Below are 18,568 nucleotides of genomic sequence, written 5' to 3'. Positions count from 1 at the left end.
AACGAGATTTGATAGAAACTCTCAGGTGCGGAGAGTTGATATAAACTCTCAGGTGCTATCGGCTGTAGCCCCTTTACTCAGACCAGTTGATTATCATCCAGCCTTAGAATACTCTCTCTGCAAATATTTAAAAGGCATCGCACACAGTATCGTCAAAATAATGTAGGTATTACTTTACACTACCACTTGTTTACCTTCTGATGAGAATGATTCAAGCTGCAGTCCAAGAGGTACGAAAGTGACAGCTCAATAGTATCGCCGAATATGTAAATAGCGTAGCAAACATGTCAATTATATGCTCGAATCATTCAATAGTGGGCTGAATCTGTCAATAATATCATCGAAACCCCTGTAAACCTCATTACACCAAAGGGGAAACAAATACTCTCTCATGAGATAAAATGAACACCAAAATAATCCGGGTAATATGACACTCAAGCCGGTCTCGTAGTACAGTCGTCAATTCGTGCGACTTAACAACATGCCCGTCATGGGTTCAAGCCCCAAATGGACCGTGCCGCCATACGTAGGACTGACTATCCTACTATGGGGGGATCAATAAGTCACTGAAAGCCAAACCCACAAGTGGTGCAGGCAGGCCTTGACCGGCAACGGTTGTTGAGCCAAAAGAAGAAGAAGAATATGACACTCAGCTACTATGTTATAACCCTTTCACAATTAAGCTCGAGCTATTCTCGGGCTATTCTTATCTCCTTCATTCTTCCTCCTTAGTTGTGCACAATGCAATGTATTTGCTAGTAATATGTATGCGGATCTACTATAGCATGGAATACAAAAAAAAACAAATGTCAGGAACGCAGATGATAAACTTACCCCCTCGTAGCTCTTAGTTTCAATCCCTTTCTTTATATCCAGTGCCACTTCTTGTTCAATTCCTCTATAAGCTAAAAATTAGGAAAGAAATGGATGTATTAACATTTATGTAAATATTAGTGTCGTCAAAAAAAAGGTTTAACAGTAAAACCAATCTGAATATATAGGTTTAAATAGATTTTCGTTCGTAAATAATATTCAGAGCTATTACACAAGTCTCAATTTCAAAACAACAAAATCCACACCAAGCCATTTGAAACGAAAGAAACTCATAAGAGTATTTGTAATAGATAGTAGACATACGTGTCAAGCCCTAAATTCGCCGCGGCAGTTACACTGCAGTAGGTCGACGTCATGAGATCAAAAATGTAGTCAGGCACATCATAAACCGCGCAATTAGCGACGTGCACTAAGTGTGTGTCGAGCGCACAAAATAATTAGTGTGAACAGACTAACGGTTGAGCAGCGCTCCCCATAGGGCTCACGGCGCAACTCGTGCGCGCGGCTCATTCATTATTTGTTTGTAGATTGTGTGTTCCATAAATACTTATTCTATTTGTCGTAAATGTCCCACGGGGACATGTTGGCCTATACTGGTTTTCGAAACTTTATTCAGTACCACGCAGCTGACACAGAGAACTATTCTAGTAATTTGTCGAATCCATACATTTAATAAATAAAATATTTGGTAAAAGATCACCATTACGTCCTAAATATAAGTAATACGTATTCCATAATCGGTGCCAAGCACTATTAATTGTAAAAGCTTCGCTTTTATCCGAAGATTTAGACGAGTTAACCAGTGAAACTCTTAGTTCAAAGAAATTAGCATTATGGTATGCATTATGATAAGTAGGAAATCAGAAACTAGCTCTTTCTGTGCTGTTTGATTGAATTTATAAAAATTCATCTAGTCTGAATTAATAGCTACTTCTATGTTGAAACAAAATGATGTTTTAACCCATTCAGTGTTTTTTCGGGTCTCACTCGGGTTAGCAGATTGCTTTTGTAGTGATTTGTCCGAGTGAGACTCGGGCTGATTTGTTTCTCCGTTTTGTTGCGTTCTTCGTCGTGCGTAGCTGTGAAACAGCTGTATGGTGGCTCACGAGCGCTCACGATATGGTTAATAGCCGGCATCGCGAATATATGAACTCTTTTTAACAGTCGTTTAAAGTTCATTTTGGTTTAACTGAGTTCATTAGTTGTTCATTCCTGTTAAAATAAACGATCGTCAAAATAGTTAACGACTGCTCAATATCGCATCTAAGCAAACACGGGGAAAAAAATCGAGCAGTATAATTAAACGACTGTTAATTTGTATCGCATACGCTCTTGACAGTCGTTTGTTTCACTACGGCATAGGACCAGTTGTTAAAATTAACAAATGAACTCAATGCGTTCGCGATTCCAAATTTTTGCAATTTTTAACGACTCTGGTTAATTTTTAACGACTGTTAATTTTAAACCATTTCTTTCGCGATGCCAGCTAATGTTATTGTCTGCATTGAAACTGAAATTCTAAGAAACAATTTTATGCTAGACATGATAACTGCAGACGTGATGCGATAAACTTATTAAAATCGTAGCGCTACTGAAAGCATACAAAGCACAGGTCTTAAAAAAACAATACTTGAATTATGTTTTGTCTCTACAAGCTTTACAACTTTGAAGCATGTATTAAAATAAAACATTAGGGAAAAAGACATGACCACATTTTTTTGCATTTATTAAATGTAAACCTACAAACTCTTGCATTAAACTGGTGACAATTTTTTTGATTCATTTTTGCAAAATAACGAAAATGTCTAAGGTTTAATGAAAATTCTGAATTGAAAATTGTTTTAACTCGAATCACAACCTCAGGTGTTTTCAGTGCAACTACTAGGTGGCATATATGCACATATTTTAAATAAATAGAGATAAGAATTGGATTAGTTATCGTTCTTCAGTTCATTTTGTCTTTTTAGCGCATCTGCCTTTTAACTCAGTAATTTTTAGCGTTGTTCCACCACGACCTTCAACCACGACCACGGCGTCAACTGAGTAGTAATAATGTTCGTTAACTCTACACTAGCTTCTCGTTTCTTTTTAACAATGATCTTTTTTAACAAGTTCCTTTTTATTGGTGTTTATCAGTACATCTTCATTCTTTTTCTCCTGTATTTCTTTTCCTATTTTTTTTTGTTGTGTGTCTGTCTAGCAAACTTTGCTTTAACAAAACTTGATAGGGTGGAACAAACTTGTCTAAATGGTTGTAAAAAAATGCATTCCACTGATAATATGTTTTTGACCGTTCAATAGTTCTTCTGACATACATGAAATTTTATCTGTTATAACTAATTTGGAAATCGAGAAGCGTCTCCCAGCTTTCGCATTTGAGTGAGAAATGGTAATGACAATTTGGAATAGTTTCTTCAGTTCAATGAAATCATGCTAGGCATCATCAGGCGGCGCATCAGGAGGCAAAATCATCAGGTGGCGCTCTAGAACCAATCGAACAAGACAAACAAACACGACTCTATTCGATAGGTGCTCTATCAGCTGTCATGATGCACTGCCATACGCCTATCTTTTTTATCTAGAAAATGACGCATTTTTAATGCATAGTGCATAGTTTAATTGAACATCCATCTGCGGGGGAAAGATTCAACAAATAACTTACTAGCTATTCACATCAATAAAAACATAAAAATCATTCAAATTTGAAATGTTAACAAAATGTTAACAAACGTCCATGCCATAACGCATGTAGTGCATACACATGCATTGTGTACACGTAATAGTTTTATACGTTTCAAACCTGTAGATTTGATGTTATGATTGATTGTGAAGCATTACAATAATTATTTATAGCTATTTTAAATATTTTGCACGCAATTTTAAGAAGAAAAAGAGACAAACAACGTAAACAAACTTGAAAATGTCCCGAATTGAATTCTATCTACTGTAGCTGTGAAGCGTTTGACAGCCAAGGAACTCACAGCACAGGTGGGTATCGAACATCACAGACAGAATCAACTGCCATGTTCGACTCGACGTTTGTCTTGTTTGTGTTTGTGTCAGACAGTGCACTTCCATATGATTATATGGGTTTATTTGTTTCGGATGTCGTGTTCGATTGATGCCAGAGCGTCTCATTTCCATTTAAACATACGTGTATACCCTCCACATTGAAGCGTTCACATAAAAAATACAGCATGTATTTGCTTACCCATATGTGTCACTTCTTCGTTTATACTCATCACTTTAAATCTTGCCGAAGCTTCCATTAGGCAGCGGTAAACGCTACTGCGGGCGTGCGTGCGGAAAAATCAAAATTGAAAGATTCTGACGCATGCGGTTGCAAACTGTCACCCACTACGGGTGTCAAATTCCACACATTTTCAGAAAATGCACGCACGCCCGCATCAGCGATTATCGCTGCCTTGACCCTGTCACTGGCAACCAAAATAACATCATATTCCAGGCACCCGGGCTACACGGGTAGCCAGCGACTTTGAAGGCTTATAACTTTTGAATGCGTAATCCAATATTGATGCAATATTCTGATGAATATATAAATATTTTTTTCAGTACTTTACAAAATTTTCACAGCAAAATGGCTCCGAAAGTTTTGAGAACTGTATGTTACCGTCTTGTATATATTTTTCAGAATTTTTCTATGAGCAATAAAAAAGATAAAGGAGTTTTGACTTGAATAAAAACCGTTACATGACCCTTGCTGGTAGAACTATACAGCTGTGATTTTGTATATTCTACAATTTTTACAGCAATTATCCGCAGTACGCGATACTCGATATACGCGAATTCGCAGCACGCGATTCCTATAAATTTCACAGCTCCATGTGTTTTTTGCAAATATTTTAATTCTTTGCAATATTTTATGCTCCTTTTGAATTACCTTAATGGTCTTAAAGCATTTTGTGCAAAAGATAACTGTTTTAAACCAAATAACTTTAATGCATAACTCTGTGGCGATATTTTTCGACCCTCGAACCAGTAGTGTAAACTATTTTTCCATAGGATTCCGCTATACGCGAAAACTCGAGATATGCTATTGTGCTCGGTCCCGTACGATAGCGTGTATCGGATAATGACTGTATACAGTGGCAGGCAAAATAAAGTGCATTCTGCAAATAAAGTGCAAATAAAGTGCAAGTAAAGTTTTACATTCTTACCGTGAAAAATGAAGTTATTTTACTGATTGATTTTTTGAAACATTGTTGGTGATATTCTTAAGAATGTGCAGTACATGACAAAAATGAGAAATTTGCTTCAAGAAAAAATATTTTTTTCCAAAATTGATCAAAATCACTGTGCCAAAATAAAGTGCCCACTTCCGGAAACTTCCGGACTAATATCGCCCACTGTGCACTCAACCCGAACCCCGAACACAGCAGTATAAACGCCTTATACTCTGACCGCTGGAGCACCCTTGGTGCAAAATGAACTGTCATAGAATAAAGCTCTTCTTGGCGCGACATTGAACTGATAATTATATAAATGATCCCAACAACTATAGACCTATAGCACTTATACCAACGATTACCAAAGTCCTAAACTCAGCAGTATTATTAAAATTAAATAAATATATTGAAACCAAAAATATACTCCCGGAAAAATGCTTTGGATTCAGAAACAAAAGAAATATAAACCAATGCATTAACTATTTCAATAACCAAATAAATCACAACCAAAGACTAAATAGAATAAGTGAAGCAATATTCATAGATTCGGAAAAAGCATATAATAATACCGGGGACTTATCAGCCAACCTGTTAGTGGATTACAGAAGGATTAACGAAAAAACAGTTAGCGATCGCTACCCAATTCCTAACATTACAGAAATCCTAGACAAATGAGGATGAAGCATGTATTTCACAACCTTTGACCTGGTTTCCGGATTCCACCAGATAGAAATACATGAAAAAGATGTACCTAAGACAGCCTTTAGTATAGACAATGGCCATTATGAATTTGTTCGAATGCCATTTGGCTTAAAGAATGCGCCTTCTACTTTTCAGCGAGTAATGGATTACGAGCGCATATTGGAAATCAATGCCTTGTCTACATGGATGACATTATTGTTTCCTCCACTAGTCCACAGGAGCATTTGATAAATCTTAGAGAGATATTTGAGACTCTTATGAAATATTCACTTAAAGTTCTACATTCAAAGAGTGAACTTGTGTGCAAGTCAGTGGCTTTTCTTGGACATGTCGTGACCCCAGAAGGTGTAAAACCCAACCCTGAAAAAAATTCAGTAATACAGAAATGGCCAATTCCACAAACAGAAAAAGAGTTAATAGCGTTTTTTGGAGTAATAGGGTATTACAGGAAGTTTATAAAGGACTTTGCGAAAATAACGAAACCACTGACAGCACAATTAAGGGAAGGAGAATCGATTATGCTATCAAGAGACTATAAATCAGCGTTTGATAGATGTAGAGAGATTCTTAGCAGGAGCCAAATACTTATTTACCCCGATATTCAAAAACCATTTATCCTTACAACAGATGCATCAAAATTCGCTATAGGTGCAGTAATTTCGCAAGGAATTATTGGACAGGATAAACCAGTTGCATTAGCATCGCGAACACTTAACAGACATGAGGAAAATTACTCAACCATCGAAAAGAAACTTTTAGGTATCGATTGGGCCTGTAAATATTTTAGACCGTTTCTTTATCGACGAAAAAGTACCCTATACACAGATCATAAACCACTTACATACGCAATGAACTTAAAAGATCCTCATAGCAAGTTAATTCGATATAAACTAAGGTTAGAAGAATATGATTATGAGATACATCATAGGCAAGGTAAACAGAATGTTGTTGCGGATGGACTGTCACGATTAACCCAGGCAAATGAAATTAACAATACTTGCATGACTGTGACAATGACCATTCGATTCAAATGACTGAATTGCCGATAAATTTTTTTTAAAAACCTTATAATCCTCAAAAATCAGGATGAGTATAGTAAGACAGTTGAGGAAAATTTCCCACATGTTTTTCGAACGACTATAAACAAAAAAGAATTACCGTGGAGGATTTCATCGAAATTTTTAGACATGATTCATCTCAGAATTTATCTAAAATTACATGTATTTTATGTCCCGTAGAAATTATTCAAGGCACAGTTTTGGCCCTACGACGAGACTGGAGGTTAGGGGAAAGGCCTTGCAAGCCACCCTCGTAAAAACTTCACCGCAACGAACAGTCAACAAGAAGAAGTACCGTATCGGACCAATCGATTTAGACCCACGCAAGGAAAAAGGACTTACGATTGGAAGCTCGGGACATGGAACTGCAAAACCCTCTCATCGGATGTGAAGACCCGAATTGCGTTCGATGAGGTCTGGGCCCGCGGTTTCGAAATAGTAGCACTTCAGGAGGTATGCTGGAAAGGCGTGACGGTGCGTCAGTACCGTAGCAACTGCACGATCTACCAGAGCGGTGGAGAGACGTGTGAGCTCGCTACTGCGTTCATGGTGCTGCGATGCAGCAGAGAGTGATCGGGTGGTGGCCGGTCAACGAACGGATGTGCAGGTTGAGAATTCGTGGTAGATTCTTCAACCTGAGCATTAACAATGTGCATAGTATGCACCTTGGGAGCACCGATGACGAGAATTTGGCCTTCTATACGCAGCTGGAGAGGGAGTACGACCACTGCCCAAAACATGACGTAAAGGTCGTCATCGGAGACCTTAACGCTCAGTTCGGACAGGAGGCAGCATATAAACCAACAATTGGAAGCTTCAGCGTCCACCAGCTGACAAATGAAAACGGCCTCAGGCTGATAAACTTTGCCTCCTCCAAGCTCAGGAGCATCCGCAGCACCTTCTTCCAGCATGCACATCGCCATAGCTACACCTGGAGACACCCGCGGGCACGGGTGTTTCAACGTCCCAAATCGACCACGTTCTGATTGACGAAAGGCACTTCTCGGATATTATCGACATTAAAACGTATAAAGGCGCAAAGGTCGACTCGGACCATTTCCTAGTCATGGTAAAACTGCGCCAGAAACTCTCTGTGGTTAACAACCAACGGAGTCAGGCCACCCCAAGGCTCAACCTGGATCAGTTGAAGTGTGCTGATGTGGCGGAGGGGTATGCGACAGCGCTCGGGGAAGCGCTACCGGCCGACAACAACATCGCCGCGATGCCCCTCGCAGACCACTGGCGGTGGAACGAGCCATCAGCACTGCAGCCGAACACAAGATCGGCCGCTTGCCACGTGGAGAGAAAAAGGAATGGTTCGACGAAGAGTGCAGACGAGCACTATCCGAGAAGAATGCAGCGCGCGCCCGCATGCTGCGGCATGAAACCCGTCAGAACGTGGAGATCTACAGACGACTTAGGAAACAGCAAACCCTGCTCTTCCAGGCCAAGCAGCGCCGTTTTGAAGAGTCAGACGAACAGCTGCTGGAGCAGCTTTCTCAGTCGGGGGACACCCGCTTGTTCTACAGGAGATTGAAGGAGACACGGGGCGGGTTTGCTATTAAATCAGACGATGTGTCGGGATGCGGAAGGAAATCTCCTGACGGACGAGCGAGAGGTATTCGAATGGTGGAAGTGCTACTACGAAGGACATCTGAATGGAGCAGAGGCAGGAGAGGATGGCGCAAGTGGCAGAACAAGGCAACCACCACAGCAGTAACAACAGCGACAGCATCGGTGCAGACGACGAGGTGCCCCCGCCATCTCTGGATGAGATTGACAGCGCCATCAAGCAGCTTAAGAGCAATAAGTCTTCCGGCAGCAATGGTCTGGCGGCCGAGCTCTTCCAGATGGGGCCGGAGAGGCTTACCGTCAAAATGCATCGGCTATTCGTGAAAGTCTGGGAACAGGAAGAACTACCGGAGGAATGGAAGCTACCAAGCTGGGTTTGTTGGAGGCAAATCCACCACCGACCAAATTTTCACTCTACGGATCTCTCAGATCCTCCAGAAGTGCCGAGAGCGCCAGATCCCAACGCAACACCTGTTCATCGACTTAAAGGCGGCCTACGACACCATAGACCGGAAAGAGCTATGGAGCATCATGCAGCGGTACCACTTCCTTGGGAAGTTAATCCGGCTGTTAGAGGCCACCATGAACGGGGTGCAGTGCAAGGTGAGAGTATCGAGCTTGACTTCGGAATCGTTCGAATCTCACAGGGGTCTTAGGCAAGATGACGGACTTTCCTGTCTGCTCTTCACCATCGCCATGGAAGGTGTCATTCGAGGCGCGAGGCTGGACAACGACATCCCTGGCACGATCCTCTACCAGTCTCTCCAATTTCTTGGCTTCACGGATGATATCGACATCATCGGTAGGACAACAGCGAAGGTGTGTGAGGCGTACACCCGACTCAAACGCGAAGCAGCAAGAATTTGATTGAGAATCAATGCGACGAAGACGAAGTACCTGCTTGCCGGTGACTCAGACCATCTGGGAAGTCACCGTCAACTAATACACTGAGTTGACGGCGACAGTCTCGAGGTGGTAAAGGAGTTTTGCTATCTCGGGACGGTCGTTACTTCGGACAACGACATGAGCATCGAAATCCGGAGACGCATTGTGCATGGGAATCGTGCACAATATGGGCTTCACCGACTGCTAAGATCCAGAAGACTTCGAGCCCGCACGAAATGTGAGATATATCGCACATTGATTCGCCTGGTGGTCCTCTACTGACACAAATCGTGGACCATCCGAGCGGAAGATGCAAACGCTCTGGACGTGTTTGAGCGACGCATCCTCCGGACTATCTTTGGCGGTGTGTTCGAGCATGGAGCGTGGAGGAAAAAGATGAACCACGAGCTTGCTGTGCTGTACGGCGAACCGAGCAACCTGACGGTGGCGAAAGCTGGCAGGATACTATGGCTGGGGCATGTCATGAGGATGCCGGACTCATGCCCCACCAAGAAGGTGTTCGACAGCGATCCCCAGTTCGGCATAAGGCGCAGGGGAGCACAGCGATCTCGATGGCTGGACCAGGTGAAGCGAAACCTGACGGAGATCGGGTGTCTGCATGGATGGGAGGCTGCAGCCAGGGACCGAGCATCCTGGAGAAATATGGTTGACCGGGCCATGTCACATCGACGTGCTCTATCATGAGCAGGCCAACAAGAGAGAGAGATAGAGAGAGAGAGAGAGAGAGAGAGAGAGAGAGAAATTATTCAAACGATGCAAGATGTTTTTGATACTTATTTTTCACAAATGAACCCCTCAAAGTTAAGAATTTCACAACGCATGTTGCAAGTAACTATCGCGGAACAACAAAATGAGATCATAGAACATACTTATGATAGAGCGCACAGAGGCATAGAAGAAAACTACAATACAATCGTACGAAAATATTTTTTTATAAAAATGAAAGATAAAATTAGATCTTTTATTAACTTACGTAAAATTTTTCTCAGCAATAAATGCGAAAGACTTCCTTGTAAAATTAAATTTGCACACTCACCTACTCCATCAAAACCGTTGGATATATTTCACATAGATATCTTTATCTCTCAACCAGATATGTTTCTAGCAGCTGTAGATAAATTATCACAATTCGCAATTATTATTCCTTTATTCCCGTTCAATCGTAGATTTTAAAAGAAGTTTTATCAAACTTGTGACCACTTTTGGCACCCCAAAACTAATAGTCTGCGACAATGAAATAGGATTTACGATTTATTAGTAAGATGATTATTACAAAGATTACATGTAGACGTTAATTACACTACGTCAAATCATAGCGAGGAAAACGGAATTGTAAAAAGGTTCCATTCAATCTTGACCGAATTTTTTCTTTGTATTAAAGAAAAATATAATGATTTATGGAATAAGGAAATTTACAAGATATCAACTTCCCTTTACGATTCCACTATTCATAGCGCAACTAAATTAAAACCAATAGACCATTAGATCCAATAGATTTTACAAGAAGTATTTTTTAAAAACTTACTGTAAGGCTACAAACCAATAGAAGTAATTGTAAGGCTACAAGCGTACCAAAACAAGACCATTGAAAAACATAATTTAAATAGAAAAGGCGATCCAACATTCCTAGAAAACGAGACCATTTATAATAAGAGACAAGGGGTTAAAGATAAAAAGAAAGCGAAATATAATAGGGTTACAGTTAGGGATAATCGAAGAAAAAAAGCGTCTCACTAACATCGATGTTTTTAGTTTAAAAATATTTTTGTTTTTAAAAATGGATTCATTTTAAACACCCTAGATTAACACCAAAAGCTGTGTCATAATAAACATGAGGTGAAGGGCGTTTTGGAAATTTCTATTTTTCTATTTATCAAGTAAACTATCAATTTGTTTATCGAAATATCAACATTTCCAAAACACATTGGACACAAAAATCATCATATCAATCACACACAATCATATCAATAAAAATGGATTCCATTGGCTTAAGATCAGAAGGACTTTCCTGATCACAAGTTCAGTTAATTTGTAGTGCAATATGTGTGGCTAAGATCGTTTTAAACAGCCCATAGCTTTAGGAAGCGCTTCTGCAGGCCAACAAGTTTAAAGACTCTCTGCGTACAGGCAGTGTCAGAGATACGCGGATCCTGGTATATGCATATTTATATAATCGCGATTTTCTCGGTTTTATCCCGTGCATCGATTATCATAATTAGACAGTTATCTAACAATCTTAGAAGGGAATAAAACCATCCACTTCAAGCAAAAGGAAAAGAAAATTAAACATATTATGGCTGAAAACTGAAAAATACAACTTACGTATAAGTTAGAAATACTCGCCCTATCCACGTTTTGCGATTTCCGGTACAGCCTGTACTGTCCGTTCTAAGCTCCCTTTATCCAAGACTTTGTATGCATCTAATATGATCAATTGATCTTGATGCCTTAGTCTCAAATAACAAGTCTTTAAACGTGTTAAAGAATACGTTGATAGGTTGATTAAAAGAAAACCATTTTTCTTCCAAAATTGCTTGTAAGTGCTGTAATATTGCTATTTTTTGCCACAATAAGTCCTGACGGAATAACGATATCGTTAATGCGAACATCATCGGATAAAAACACATTGCCACTTTCGTGTGAAACCGGTACCTTGATTTGTGTTACTGAATTGGCTTCCACTGTGTGCGTTTCTGGGTTGAGTTGTCGTATACTCAGGTCTATGCTTGTATTGGGAAAGATAAGTTTATGTTTACCCGTATCCAAAACACCCTGGAGTTCAGAAAAGCTTTCGTACCCTAGAATGCCGTCAAAATAATTATGAAATTTGAACAAAAAAAATGTAACATCCGACTTAAACATTTTTGTAACGACCTTTTTATTTGCGTAATGCGTGCCGTTACTATTTGCTATCGATATTGGTTTGCAATTTTTTCCATCGATTTGGGAAATACGTTAGACTAAATGAATTTTTATTCGATCCACTATCGACCAAAATTTTTGCGCATTTATTATCGATATGTAACAATATGTAAGGCATTCTGTTTACTGCGTTTACCTCTGAGGCAGAGGTGCAAAGACCTCTTGAAAATTTACTCCGTTATCATAGTGCTGTTCATTATCCTCGCTAGTGTGCGTGAATAGTTTTACACCTGTTCTTGTCCTATTGACTTCCATCGGTGAGTGCTTTTGCCTACTGCTGTTTAGCTTCTCGGAACTATTCGGCTTTCTAATGGTGGGGGCCTTTCCGTTTTAAGCTCGTAGGCTGAAATTTCAGCCTCTCAGCTTTTTGCATTGTATAGCAGTTTTCGAGCCTATCTAAGTGCGTATAATGTACAGATGGGCTTATCCCAAGGTGTATGAATTTAGAAGACAAATTTTTATCGCTTCTGTTTCTGAATGAAGATTTTAAGAGTGTTTTGTGTATTCGTCATGCCTTCAGAAAGCTTGTTTGAACAAAAGTTTTCAACCATCATGTCAAAAAGTGATATTAAAATTTGGTTTGAAAAACATGCTATGAGACCACCTGGACTGCATATACTTTGATTCTAGATACCACCACGTGATCTCTTTAATGCACCTTGGGGTAAATGTAAACAAACCCGTGTTTTCGAGCAGGTATTCGAATCTAATTCTAGCTTTGTGGCTAGAATAATCTAGACTGAAAATTGCAGGCTAGTTTTTTGTGTGGTTTTGTATGGAGTGTTTACATGATTTCAGCCTCCAACTGTCAAACTCCATACAAAAAACTAGCTAGAATCGTGAAAGCCCCCGGTGTTAGTGAATGCGTTCGTATTCCGATTATATATATATAGAGTTATATGCGTGGAACACAAATACAGGTGCGACATCACTGCAACAGCCTCGCACCCATGCCAATACGATAGGAGCCGATCCCGTCGCTTTAGATCGGTATCAGCATCCAAGCGATATGCACGCAATAATCATTTTGAATAAAAGCTGTGGTTCCATACTCGTAACTGGCGCAGCCGTTCGAGCCTTTCCTAAGTGTGTTTTAGTTTACCGAGTGATAAGTGCACAAACCTGCGATTTACTTTGTGGTATCATCCGGTGTTAACCATCTCCCGACCCGTGGACGACTTGCGGTGATATTCAGGTAAACTAAAACACCCTGGAGGATTTCAATCCGGAGAATTGGCAGCGTACCTCCTCCCACTAATACAAGCATTGTGTTAAAAGCTTATGCCTAGATTCCAACCCTTTTCGAAAGTGAAAGCATTATCTTTTGTGAAAAAAATGGAACCAGCCGATCTCCATACGTTCATGGCTAATTTTTCTGCCATGGAGCAGCGTCTAAATGCTCTTCAATTACAAAATGGCAAATTATTCAGACAGCTTGAGCAACGACGTTGGCTACCCCCGGACCTTCGGGTGGTCACCAAAACGATCTTTTCAAAGTTCCTGATCCTTTGAAAAGCATTCCATTATTCGATGGAAATAAAATGCATTTGGCATCATGGATTGGCATAGCGAAAAAAACACTGAGCATGTATCAGCCGATTGTTTCTACCGCAGTTTACGCTATATACGAGCAAATAGTTATAAATAAAGTAGAAAGTAAAGCTAGAGATAGTTTATGTGTGAACAGAAATCCTACATCATTTGATGAGGTTATCGAAGTGTTGAATGCTACATTCGGTGACAAATTTCAAAATCTGGAACACACAAATAAAATACTAGCACCTCGTGTCGAAACGAAGATTTCTTATCAGAAAAAGTTTGACCCTTGATCAAAAAATCGGAATACGAACGCATTCACTAACACCATTAGAAAGCCGAATAGTTCCGAGAAGCTAAACAGCAGTGGGCAAAAGCACTCACCGATGGAAGTCAATAGGACAAGAACAGGTGTAAAACTATTCACGCACACTAGCGAGGATAATGAACAGCACTATGATAACGGAGTAAATTTTCAAGAGGTCTTTGCACCTCTGCCTCAGAGGTAAACGCAGTAAACAGAATGCCTTACATATTGTTACATATCGATAATAAATGCGCAAAAATTTTGGTCGATAGTGGATCGAATAAAAATTTCATTTCGCCTAACGTATTTCCCAAATCGATGGAAAAAATTGCAAACCAATATCGATAGCAAATAGTAACGGCACGCATTACGCAAATAAAAAGGTCGTTACAAAAATGTTTAAGTCGGATGTTACATTTTTTTTGTTCAAATTTCATAATTATTTTGACGGCATTCTAGGGTACGAAAGCTTTTCTGAACTCCAGGGTGTTTTGGATACGGGTAAACATAAACTTATCTTTCCCAATACAAGCATAGACCTGAGTATACGACAACTCAACCCAGAAACGCACACAGTGGAAGCCAATTCAGTAACACAAATCAAGGTACCGGTTTCACACGAAAGTGGCAATGTGTTTTTATCCGATGATGTTCGCATTAACGATATCGTTATTCCGTCAGGACTTTATGTGGCAAAAATAGCAATATTACAGCACTTACAAGCAATTTTGGAAGAAAAATGGTTTTCTTTTTTACCAAACCAGTAATAACTTTCTAAGTCGATGAAATTGCCGAAGTTAACAATACGATACAAGCACCTGATACTATTTCGAAAATTGAAATAGAAAATATGATTAAAACGGATAATTTAAACGAAGAAGAAAAAGAACATCTGTTAAAAACATTTCCATCATTCCCAGGGACAACAAAAAATTATCTTGCACTACATCTGTTAAACACATTATTAACACGGTAGATGAGATACCTGTATTGCAAATCATACAGATACCCACACATTCACAAAGCTGAAATTCAAAAGCAGATGAACGAGATGCATGCTGATGGCATTATCCAGCATTCGATATCTCCGTGGACTTCACCAATTTGGATAGTGCCGAAAAAGCCCGATTCAAATGGTGCAAAACAATGGCGAATCGTCGTTGATTATCGCAAACTTAACGAAAAGACGATTGACGACAAGTATCCGATCCCGAATATTGAGGAAATCTTGGATTAGCTAGGTCGCAGCATGTACTTCACAACACTAGACTTAAAATCTGGTTTTCACCAAATCGAGGTAGAACTAAAAGACATACCGAAAACTGCTTTCAGCACCGAGCAAGGTCATTTCGAATTCATTCGTATGCCTTTTGGTTTAAAGAACGCCCCCTCTACGTTTCAGCGAGCGATGAATAACATACTAAACGAATTGATCGGTACATTTTGTTTAGTCTATTTGGATGACATTATCGTTTTCGGAAGCTCACTGCAGCAGCATATCGAAAATTTGCAGAAAGTTCTTCACAAATTGAAACATGCCAATTTAAAAATTAAAATAGATAAATGCGCGTTTTTGCAAAAGGAATGCGAATTTTTGGGACATATTGTGACGCAGGAGGGTATCAAGCCTAATCCGAATAAAATTGAGAAAATTTTATCGTGACCTCTTCCGAAAACTATTACACAAATTTCTTGGAATTTTAGGGTATTACCGTTAATTTATTAAAGATTTTGCTAAGTTAACCAAGCCATTAACAAAATGCCTGAAAAAAGATTCTATGATAGTACACGATGAAATTTTCATAAACTGCTTTAGGGATTGTAAACAAATGTTAGTTATGGATCCTATTCTCAAATATCCTGATTTTTCTAAAAAATTCATTCTTGAAACAGACGCAAGTGATTTTGCGTTGGGTGCAGTTCTCTCGCAACGATTCGAAGATTCAAAAGAACACCCTATCGCGTATGCTTCTAGAACTCTCAACGATACAGAGTGTAGATATTCTGCCACAGAAAAAGAATTACTCGCCATTATTTACGCTATAAAACATTTCAGGCCATACATTTATGGCAATAAGTTTGAAATCCGTACAGACCATAAACCCTTATTATGGCTTAGGCAGAAAAACGATTTAAATAGGAAATAACTACGCTGGAAATTAGAGCTGGAAGAATTCGAATTCGATATAAAATACAAAAAAGGAACTACAAATAGTAACGCTGACTCACTCTCACGAATATAAACAGCAATAAATGATCATGTATCTGAAAGCTTAATGACTCAACATTCATCTAACACAGATGATAATGATTACATTCCAAGTACAGAAAGACCGATCAACGAATTCAGAAATCAAATTATTTTAGAACAAACTAATGAAAGTAGTACAGAAACGTTTAAACAATTTGCAAAATATTCTAAAATAATAATTAAGAAACCCCCTTTTACTACAGATAACTTAGTTCAGATAATTCAAAAATATGCCGCACACAATTGTTTAAAAGGAATATATTGTGACAAGAACATTTTGAAAATGCTGCACCAAGTATACAAAAAATATTATTCTTGGGCTAAATCATTGAAATTTCGCTGGACTACAAAAATGCTAGTAGATGTAACAGATGAACTAGAGCAAGATCAAATTATTCAAACGTATCACGATACCAACCATAGAGGAGTAACAGAAAGTGCAAAACATCTTCAGAGAAAGTATTTTTCCCCCAAATGAAATCCAAGATTACTAAATACATAAACCTGTGCGCGTTGAATACAAAAATCTAAATATGAAAGACACCCGTATAAGATCAAATACAAACAAACGGATACACCCAAAAGGCCATTAGAAATCGTTCATACCGACATATTTATCATGAAGGATAAACATTACCTCACATTTTGTGACAAGTTCTCACGGTTAGCTCTGGCAGTCCCTATAAAAACACGAAATACTGTACATATACTGAAAGGAATATCCACATTTATCGCCACAGTAGGAAAACCTTTGCTATTAATAATGGACCAAGAATGCAGCTTCAAGTCAATTGCAGTTCAATCGTTTTTGAACGACAATTTGATAAAATACCACTACACCTCTGTAGCGCAATCATCATCTAATGGCACGGTTGAAATTGTGCATAGAACAATAAGAGAAATACACAACATATTATCTCAGAAGGAAAGCACAAAAGACCTATTGGAATCAACAAAAATTAATTTAGCAGTAGCTACTTATAACGATTCTACTCATTCCGAAACCAACCTCACGCCGAATGAATTGTTCCGTGGTTTTAGAAACGATCAACCGATACCATCGAATCTCGATGAGCGCATAGAGGTGAAGGAGAAACTTTACGCAGTAGTCCATCATAAAATGCTAGAGCAAAAAGAAAAAAGAATTGCTTGAACGAAAAAAGAGAAGAACCAATAGGCCTTTAGAGGGAGAAACCGTGTTTCTGAGGAAAAGAAACAATTTGAAACATCAAGAGCGTTATAAAGAAATCCAGGTATTAGAAGATAAAGACGTTAACTTTATAGATCATTGCGGTAGAAAATATCATAAAGAAAAACTCAAAAGAAGATGTATGAACTAAAATATTTTGTAAAAATAACCATTAGTAATACGCAGGAATATAGTTGGGGTTAGATAGGTCTCTAATATTATGTCATAGTCCTAAGATTTGATTTATAACGTTTTAAGAAAAAAATGAGAAAGAACCATATGCTGGACGAAGACAACAAACCTACATGCCGAACTAATTGCATACGGTGAAACCCCAACGTGCCGAGGACGACCATTTGTTTCACAGTGACGGCCGTTGATAAGCGGGATAGGCGGATCCAGATCCTACCTGTGAATGGCTCACGAGGTGCAGCTTGAAGCGGTGATGATAACGGATCGGTTCCCACCAGTTCATGCGGTTGTGTAGGTGCCAGCTGGACGGCAATCGTATTGGTGTATGCGTTTGGCGATGACGCGGCAAAAAAGATGTTAACGCGACTGTTTACAATTCTATTTACATTTACATTTATTTATTTTAAGTATCGAGCCTCCATGGCCTACATACACAATTAAAACTAATGTCTTAAAAACTATGTGTCTCTAAAATTAGACGTAATACAATCTCGAATGACGCTAGTACATTTCGGTACACTAAAGGACAGGTCTACAAAATTTCAAAATAAATTAAAGTTCTTGGACATTAATAACAACGGATCCCTAGCACAGAAAAGACGATAACGAAAGTCAGTTATTAAAAATTGTCGAGTTCTTAAAGGTCTAGTAGGGACATAAAAATTTACATGACTTAGCAATAGAGGTGCATCGATTCTTCCAGTTAATAGTTTAAACATAAAAATTCCTTGGGCAACCATTCTTCTCTTTTCCAAAGTTTCAAGCCCTAACAACTGACACCTCGTATGATAAGCTGGTAGCACGTCGTTATGTCTCCACGGAAGCCGCTTAATAGCTACCCGGGTAAATTTTCGCTGGATCCTCTCAAGCTTCTCAATTCTAGTAACTTGCTCCGGAAACCAAGCAACTGAA

At 39.1% G+C, this 18,568-nt stretch overlaps 1 protein-coding gene across 1 annotated transcript in view; it reads right to left on the bottom strand.

Moving 5' to 3' along the window:
• LOC121587808 (transmembrane emp24 domain-containing protein bai) overlaps positions 1–18,568 on the bottom strand; it is a 40,139-nt gene that overhangs the window by 11,425 nt on the left and 10,146 nt on the right. The window contains exon 3 of the mRNA XM_041905023.1: positions 835–905. Within this exon, the coding sequence (XP_041760957.1) occupies positions 835–905 (71 nt within the window). The remainder of the gene's footprint in view (positions 1–834; positions 906–18,568) is intronic.

This window comes from Anopheles merus, chromosome X, assembly GCF_017562075.2.
Source record: "Anopheles merus strain MAF chromosome X, AmerM5.1, whole genome shotgun sequence".
Classification (NCBI taxonomy): Eukaryota; Metazoa; Arthropoda; class Insecta; order Diptera; family Culicidae; genus Anopheles; species Anopheles merus.
This window is presented reverse-complemented; position numbering and strand designations above follow the sequence as displayed.